This window comes from Cebidichthys violaceus, unplaced genomic scaffold (genome assembly GCF_023349555.1).
Source record: "Cebidichthys violaceus isolate CVI_PGR_0920_01 unplaced genomic scaffold, fCebVio1.0.p SCAF_17, whole genome shotgun sequence".
In the NCBI taxonomy this organism is placed as follows: Eukaryota; Metazoa; Chordata; class Actinopteri; order Perciformes; family Stichaeidae; genus Cebidichthys; species Cebidichthys violaceus.
In genome coordinates, this window is record NW_027176340.1 from 13,231,234 (window position 1) to 13,241,037 (window position 9,804).

A 9,804-nucleotide genomic window follows, 5' to 3' on the forward strand; every position below is an offset into this window, starting at 1 on the left:
GTGGAACTTTTAAAATATTACACTTCGTTAGAGTGGTGGTCTTGCAAGAACACAATAATGGCCAAACGTGAAGCAGCAGAGGCATCCTGACTTCCTGTCCCTATATGGATTAAAGGCCCTGAATCCTACACTTCCTAATATGCAACTGTCTGTTTAACTTACTTATTACTCACTTAAGTAACGCACATGTTGAACCTTCATGTGATTATAGCACCACTGTGTGTTTTATATACAACTAATGTTTCATATACATTATAATATACCACTATTCCACTCGAAATGCAGACAGAAATGTTCTAATCCTACACATACGTAGGATCATCATACGGTACCTGCAGGGTTATGGACTTAAAAGATAGGTTCACTGTTCATAAATGCATTTTTAAATGCATCATTGCATTTAAAACATGTTTAAAGAATGAGACCCGTGGAGTTTATCCCCAGGTGCATTACAGTAGGACGTGTTCTCCCAGTGACCAGTATGAACAGAAAGAATCAGTGTCCACCTGACGTTTTATGACAAAGTGTGAACCTATCCTTAGAGGAAAGGGAGATACCTCATTAGCTTGCTGATGTTGCAGTGGGACAGCCCTAAGAGTTCACACACACACACACACACAGTGGGAAGTTGTGTCAGATGTCTGTTGGAACATTGGGATCGAGCCCATTTGTCTGTGTAGAGGGCCACATCTTGATTCTCTGCTGAACCTTCCAGTCCATGGCCAGAGAGTACCAGAATGGTGATGGCTTTGGCTACGTCCTGGCATTCAGGAAGAAGGACACACAATCTTGGACGGTGGTGCGCGTCCCTCACGTGGAGTCGTCCCGATATGTTTACTACAACGACAGCCTGACGCCATACAGTCCTTTCGAGGTGAAGATCAAAGCTTACAACCGGCGAGGAGAAGGTCCGTTCAGCCAGATCGCTGGGGTCTACTCTGCAGAGGAGGGTGAGTTTACCACCAGGTTCATAGTGCTACACCTCCAGTAAACTGTCAAGATAACATTTACAGTCAACATCATTATTATAATGATTATTGACTATTGGGTTTATTTTACAACAAAAGGTAAAGTGTCAAATAAATGATTGCAGCAGAATGCTACAAAAGAAAACAGAATTCACGAAATAAACAAAGAATTGTGCTCGAATGTGGCATCCTTGCAGCCAACCTGCCTTTTGTAAATGTACTTTTGTGCCGACTTTTGAAATATATAAATAAATAATATAAAATACATTCAGATATTTTGCATTACTGCCCAGCAGTTTTCTTTTTTTTTATTAAACCAAGAAAACATGTAATGCAAACAGAAGGACAACAGACAATACCGTTATAATGACATGTAAGGAGACTCGTAAACAGGAAGCCTCAAGGAGAGTGTTAACCATAAATATAGCAGATCACAAGTGCCTTGTTGTTCTTGCCTTGCTCAAGGGCACCTCGGCAGTGCCCAGGAGGTGAAGGAATGGCAGGCCTCGACTGCAGCAGCCTTGCTGTCATACATTCAGTGTTCACTGTGTTCAGTACATCATCCAGAGAGATGATGGCATACACCAAGTGTGAATATGGATTTTATGAAGCCATGAATCCGTTGTATCAACTTCAGAGTAATATTGGAACTATCTAAGAAGACAGAGACAAGGATTGGGTAGGCATCTTCAGTAAGATCTGCTAAAACTCTAATAACATGACTCCGAAAACTGTCAGAACATGAGAAGAAATAGTCCTGAAGAGTTTGTTGTAAAAGTGTCACTGGGTTGCAGCTTCGTCTGTGTACAGTGCGCTCTATGGATGACTTCATTATTAATGAGGTGTGCCATATTTTCAGCTGTTATATTATGGTCAGACCACATAATATCCTGATTCGGCTCCTTGCTGAATCCTGTAGCTCCCGGTATGATAATAATAATAATAATAATAATGATTTGACTGGAGGAGACTTTACAAGTCTTTCCATAAGTTGTTGTAGACCACAGAGACAGAACACTGTGAGACGGGCTTCATCCAATCTAACAGTGGGTGATTGGCAAGAGGAGAACTCCAGGGCACTCCATGAGCTCACCAGCAGTGAGGTAAACCACGCAACATGTAAAGAAAGCTTTACGACAGAGTCAACTGCAGTATTTTCTTCCACCGCTAGAGAGCAGCCTTTAGTAGCTTGACCGCAGTCGGCTCACTTGTGAATTCACTGACTCATTGTTTGTTACATCACGAAGTGCACTGCACACACTGACCTCCTGGCCTCTCCTCACAGAGCCAACAGTGGGACCGTCAAACATCAACGCCACGGCGCTGACCGCCTTTGAGATCCAGGTGTCCTGGGAGCCCGTCCAGCAGCTCAGCGCCAACGGCATCCTCAGAGGATATGAGGTGAAGAGCTGCGTGGATACACATGTGGATGTTTGTCCAACACGGCAAACTGTACCTGACTGCCAGATAGCGGAAGAGAAAAGTGGTTCAGTAGAATTCAGAGGGGGTAAAAATGACCCGATTAAGTCATGAACAGACCAGTTTGTTTTATAAAGTACAGAGAAATGTGGGACATGCATTTACATTTCCTAAATATAGTCCAGGGTCAATCAACAGTATCTTACTAAACTACACAGCAGGGTAAGAACATTAATGAAAATATGTTTAAAGGTTTAAATTCACTTATTGTTACACTTAATTATCAGGAATAGCTTTGCTCCCTTTAATGTGAAAACAGATACATTTTGTCTCATGGCTTTCAGCTGGACCTGTGTCTGTTTTTTATTTTAGTAGTTTTTGTTGTAGGGAAACCCAGGGGTACTGAACATTGACTTGTCAGCAGTGGTAATAAAATACAGCTCATATGTTATCAGTAGTAAGGTTTACTTTCTCAATAATACCAGGACGAATGAAAGTATCACTCTCAGTCCATCTCGTCCTTTAAAATGACTATAACTTATAACATGTATTTAATAAATACACATACAAACCCAGGGAAAGCCCACTGAGCAAATTCATCACAGAAAAGAAATAGGGAAAGAATTATAAATGTGATAATACCACATACATAAAGATAAGGGATGAGAGGAAGAGACAAAATTACAACACCAACTATTTCCTTTCTTTATGTTATATCCATTTTGACCAATATTTACAACATGCGTTGATACAACACAAATTATTTGGCGAAAAGACATTAGGAAATAATATAAATTTGATCATACTTGTAAACCACATACTTACGTTAAAGGTTCAGTTGGTAACTTTAATAAAAATAAATCATATTTGGTCAGATTGTCACTATATCCTTACAGTAGTACATGAGTCAAATAATCTGTTCAGGTTCTCCACATCATCCTTTTCTTTTGCAGTCGTGAATCGTTCTTCCTTGTCCCTGTGTCTGTCTTTCAGTTTATCTCTGAATCTACAACTACAGTGTCTTTGAGAAAAAGAAGAAACAAGCTCAAACTTTGGTCTTTTAGACATGGCTGTACTGGTGTAGAACCAGTTCATTGATACGTAGCCCTCTGACCTACTGTAAAGTTCTAATCTTTTTATTTGCTGATCTCAGCCCCACAAGCTGCCATAATTCAAGCTCACTTTTAATGATTGTTTTAATGGCCAGGATCATAAAAAATGTATCACTTAAAAGTGTTGGGAATTGCTGATGTCAGCATTGCTTAACATGTAAAGTTGAAATAATCACTTTCTTTTTCTCTTGTTGTTGAAGATGGATGACAGAGCCACCACAAACACTGGATAGCACATTTACATGTTTAGTGCATCTGCTGCTGTGACTTTATTTTAAAACCATACTAATGAGAAGCAGTGTTTCAGGTTATGTGTGTAAATGTGTTTTTTGGCGTCCCCGTGTGTCCTCAGATCCGGTACTGGCGGCAGCACGAGCGTGAAGCAGCAGCAGACCGAGTGCGGACAGCGGGACTGGAAGCAACGGCCCGAGTGACCGGACTGAGACCCAGCACTCGGTACCACGTCGCCGTTCTGGCGTACAACAGTGCCGGCACCGGGCCGCCCTCGCCACGCACCACCGTCACCACCAGGAAACCACGTACGACTGCAGCACCCGACACATGCATACACTGCCAATCTATCGCTGTGCTACGCTCACTACTCTTTCCCATATCCACAGATAGAGTTGCACAAACACACCCAGACACACACACACAGGAGTCATCTCCTCAGGCATAAAAGATCCTGTGACTAACACATCCAGGTTAAATGAGCCATGTAGCCTCCTCCGCCTCTCCTCCTGAGTACTCTCAGTACTCTCAGTACTCAGTACTCTCAGACATGATCCGTGTTTCAGAGCAGCATTCACTCCTCTGCCTGGAGCCACGTCAGCAGGTACACACTGTAAAAAAAATTCTGTGTAATATACGGTAAAATACTGGCAGCTGTGGTTGCCAGAACTTCACCGTAAAAAATAAAGTGAGAATGTATAATACATCACGGTATGTTTTTTTGCAACCGTAGATTTCACAGTTGAGAACTGTTTTTTGTTTACGGTAAATTACTATAAAAAAACAGAGATTTCATAAACCTGTTTACGGTAATATGCAACTTAACGGTAAATTACTGGCAGCTGTGGTTGCCAGAACTTCACCGTAAAAAATAAAGTGAGTATGTATAATACATCACGGTATATTTTTTTTGCAACCATAGATTTCACAGTTGAGAACTGTTTTTTGTTTACAGTAAATTACTATAAAAAAACAAAGATTTCATAAACCTGTTTACGGTAATATGCAACTTAACGGTAAATTACTGGCAGCTGTGGTTGCCAGAACTTCACCGTAAAAAATAAAGTGAGTATGTATAATACATCACGGTATGTTTTTTTGCAACCGTAGATTCACAGTTGAGAACTGTTTTTTGTTTACGGTAAATTACTATAAAAAACAGAGCTATCATAAACCTGTTTACGGTAATTTGCTTTAGAAATAACAGTCATGTTATAAAAGCGTTTACGGTAAATAACTTTAAAAACAGCAACTATACTGTGAACTTAATTACAGTTTTTCTCAGTAAAAAACACAGTACAACTGTATGATACATTACGGCACTTTATTGAAAAAAGCAATTTAACGGTAAATTTCCGGCAGCTGTGGTTGCCAGAAATTCACCGTAAGAAATATAGTGACAATGTATAATACATCACGGTATGTTTTTTTTGCAACCGTAGATTTCACAGTTGAGAACAGTTTTTTGTTTCCGGTAAATTACTATAAAAAACAGAGCTATCATAAACCTGTTTACGGTAATTTGCTTTAGAAATAACAGCCATGTTATAAACATGTTTACGGTAAATAACTTTATAAACAGCAACTATACCTTGAAGCTAATTACCGTTTTTCTCAGTAAAAAACACAGTACAACTGTACGATCTATTACGGCACTTTATTGAAAAGTGCAACTTAACGGTAAATTACCGGCAGCTGTGGTTGCCAGAACTTTACCGTAAAAAATAGTGACACTGTGTAAGACATCACGGTACAAAAATAAGGTACGACGTAAAACGTATTACAATTGGTTGGCATAGATTTCAGTCAACGTTTGATTATTGTAAATTACAAAGGAAATATCAAATAAAGCATATTGTAAATCAAGGTACAGACCATTGATAAACCTTAAGAAACTAACATTCTCTGTGAAAAACAGGTTGAACTGATACAATATCTTGTAAAATATACTCACAAAGCAGTGTTGAGATCTTGAAGAAACAGCATGTGTCCATATATGAAGGATATCCATGAATACACATGAAAAGATTAGCCACTTGCCCTGAGTTGATCAAGAGTAATGAGTCACTGAGTCCAGACTTGACTGAAGAGGGCTTTCAACATGGTATAGTCTCACATGGACATGAAGTTCAGGAAGCTGGAACTTGAAGTGTGTATTTTCACCAGTTCTGCTTGAGGACTCGTATGTTGACCATCAGGTATTCACTGTGGACTGGAATGATCCTCTCTGCACCCAAAAACAGAAACAAAGGCAAAGTTAGATTGATGCAGTGCTTCAGCATGATGCCTACAGAGAAACATTCACTGCCTTCTGCTGTTAAACTGAGCTCCAATGACCTAGAAAAAACCAGCACTTTGGAAAATAGTTTTGTAAGTCACCTTTATAGTTAATAAAAAATAATAACTATCAGGTGGAATGGTAAACAATTACACATTTCAGCACTAAGGCATCATCAGCATGTGTTTAATTTCTGTCGACAGGCAGCCTAAATACACAGATGCCTCCAAGCAATACACTGTGTGCACAATTATTAGGCAAGTTGTATTTTTGAGGATTCATTTTATTACTGAACTACAGTGCTCTCGGTCAATCCAAAATGTTAATAAACCTCAAACCTGAATATTTAAGAAAGTAAAAGTGAGGTTTTGGCTTTCTTAGGAGAATATCTATGTGTGCACAATTATTGGGCAACTATTAGTGTGCCATTATTATGCAACTAAATGAAAAATGTTCCCATCTCACTTGTTTATTTCCATCTGTTAAAGTGAGAATAATAAACAAACAACTAAAAATTTACAAATAAACATTATTGATATTTAAAAAAAATAAAAATAAATCTGTGACCAATATAGCCCCCCCTTCTTTTCAATAACAGTAATAAGCCTTCCATTCGTGGATTCTGTCACTTTCTTGATCTGTTGACGATCAACCACAGCCTCCCAGACACTGTGGACTGTTTTCCTTCACCGTAAATCTCCAGTTTAAGAAGGGCCCACAAGTTCTCAATAGGGTTTAGGTCAGGTGAGGAAGGGGGCCATGTCATTATTCTTTCATCTTTAAGGCCTTTACTGGCTAGCCACGCAGTGGAGTACTTGGATGCATGCAGAGGAGCATTGTCCTGCATAACAGTCATGGTCTTCTTGAAAGATGCAGACCTTTTCTTGTACCACTGCTTGAAGAAAGTGTCTTCTAAAAACTGGCAGTAGGTTTGGGAGTTGATTTTGAGTCCATCTTCAACCTGAAAAGGTCCAACTAGCTCATCTTTAATAATACTAGCCCATACCAGTACCCCACCTCCACCTTGCTGGCGTCTGAGTCGAAGTGGAGCTCTGTGCCCGTTACTGATCCAGCCACGGGTCCATCCATCTGGACCATCATGAGTCACTCTCATCTCATCAGTCCATAAAACCTTTGAAAAATCTGTCTTCCAATATTTCTTGGCGCAGTCTTGATGTGTCTTGTTCAGTGGTGGTCGGGTTTCAGCCTTCCTTACCTTGGCCATGTCTCTGAGCACTGAACACCTTGTACTTCTGGGCACTCCAGGTAGGGTTCTGGAATATGACTACTGTAAGATAACGGGTTCCTGGTAGCTTCACGTTTGATTCTTCTCAAATCTTTGGCAGTTAATTTGCATATTTTTTCTCAACACGTTTCTTGCGACCCTGTTGACTATTTGCAACAAAACTTTTGATGGTTCTGTGATCAAGCCTCAATATCTTAGCAATTTCAAGAGTGCTGCATCCCCTTTTTTTCTTCCAATTTTTGACTTGTCAGAGTCAGTTAAATCTCTTTTTTGGCCCATTTTGCCTGAGGAAAAGAAGCTGCCTAATAATTGTGCACAATAATAGTTGTCCAATAATTGTGCACACATAGATATTTTCCTAAGAAAGCCAAAACCTCACTTTTACTTTCTTAAATATTCAGGTTTGAGGTTTATTAACATTTTGGATTGACCGAGAGCACTGTAATTGTTCAATAATAAATTAATCCTCAAAAATACAACTTGCCTACTAATTGTGCACAGTGTAAAGACAATCATCATGTTCGATACAACCAGGGTATCTGCACCACTTATTAATTCCATAAATTCTACATTTTTTGTATTTATTTTTTAAATTCAATGACTTTTAAGAGCTTTTAAATATCTCTAAAAGCAATTACATTACTGTTACAAAATAAATTGAGAAATTAGAACACAGTAAGCTGTATCCTGTTGTTGAGTTGTATTGCATTTGAATAACTCAGTGTACAATAGCTAATATAACTGCCTTCTCATTAACAAAAATCAAACTGTATGGTGGACACCCAGTTCAATAGGAAACAATGACCCCCAGCATTTACCATCAAATAAACATAAGAGTGCATTGTAGGGCCCACTTGGGTGCAAAGACACAGGTGCAAACCCCTTTTGGGTGGATTTTGGAAAGATAGTACACATGAGGATATGCCCTAGAATTAATGCCATTTTACTGCTATGTGAAATGTAATGTAAGGGGGATATCAGTTCAGAGCACTAAAAAACAAATAGTACTAATACAAAACTATATTCCAGTGTTTTCATCTATGTTTGCTTAAAGCGGTTGGCTCTGACCGTGCACCTGAGGATGATTGATTGACCGCTTACCTCTAATTAGCCTTGACAAGACTGGTGTCTGAGTCATTGGGTCCAGACTTGACGGAAGACAGGTGGGACAGTGTCTCATACAGGACAGGGTTTGATGTTCAGGAAACTGTAACTTTAGGCAGGTGTTGTCATAATTTCTGCTTGAAGACTCACAAGTCAATCTGGTGTTCGCTGTGGGCTAGCATGATCCTCTCTACAGCCAGAAAAAAGACAACATAGACAACATTAACAATACTAACAATAATAATAACAACAGTAACAACACTAATAATATAACTTTATATAGCACTTACACAGTTGCAGAATGGTTCTTACATACTTCACACAAAAAACAATCAAACTATAAAAACACAAAACATTAAAGAGGGTAAAACAGAACAAACTTACAAAAGGGTAAAAAAAGAGATGGGTTAAAGATTTCATGAAAGGTCAAGCTACAAATATGATTCATGAATTAGAAATAGCCATAACACGTATGGTATGTCAATAAATGTCAAAAAAGGTTATTCTAGCAATAAGTTAAAATCACATTGGATTATGCAATGCCTAGGTTTATACAGTGCTTAACATCAACAATACATGCATACACTGTTTGAACAGGAAATGGCTACACAGTGCTTACAAAAATAGAAGACCCTAAAGCCTTCTCTTGTTAAACGAACATACACTGAACTTAACAACTTACCACTGTTCATCCTTGACAAAACTTGTATGTATCCGATCATAAGGTTAGACAGCAAAGAGGGTGATGAGATCCATCTGAAGTACAACCGCTGGTAGTCGTAATCACACCTGAAAGAAAGAATAAAGAGAAAAAAGACAAGGGGTGGACATACATCCTCTTACGTGAAAGATGAAATCATCTCAAGCATCAACTTTTACTCTTTTCAATGCAAAGGTTGCAAATTAAAATTAAATGGCTAAATTCATACTCAAAAATACAAACAGTGGCCCATCTGGTTTAGCCCGTACCACATATTGTTATCGCAGCAACAAAGGTTTGATTCCCGTTGAGCGCTTTGCTGCAGATCATCCCCAGACAGACATTAAAGTATTTCAAAGAATTGAATACTGACTTGAACTTTACCCCTTCCACATCTGGTTTATCTTGGGTCTGGAGGCGACCAACAGCAGAGTTGTAGCTGTCAATGGTGTGCTCTGGTCCGCACAGATTTGGATCGTCACCCTGAAATTCAGATCGGGTTATTAGGGAGTACCTACAGAAATATTGGGAGTGACTGAAATTTTCAGTGAAGCCACCAATGCAATGAGAGTTTGGTCCAAGCAGGTAGTAGAAACTGTCCCTGCAATTTCAAGTATAATAAACAGAAGAAAAAAAATCACTTAAGTTTTCAGAAATATCACCTTCATCTGTGCTGGTCTCTGTAACATTTTCTGAGTCATGCATGTAAGGGCCACAGTCATGTGATTCATTTGGAACGGCAGATT

At 39.1% G+C, this 9,804-nt stretch overlaps 1 protein-coding gene across 1 annotated transcript in view; it reads left to right on the forward strand.

Moving 5' to 3' along the window:
* Positions 1-9,804, forward strand: part of cntn2 (contactin 2) — an 84,034-nt gene that overhangs the window by 63,111 nt on the left and 11,119 nt on the right. Inside the window, exons 18-20 of the mRNA XM_068712648.1 lie at positions 716-950; positions 2,254-2,369; positions 3,852-4,038. Coding sequence (XP_068568749.1) covers positions 716-950; positions 2,254-2,369; positions 3,852-4,038 — 538 coding nt within the window. The remainder of the gene's footprint in view (positions 1-715; positions 951-2,253; positions 2,370-3,851; positions 4,039-9,804) is intronic.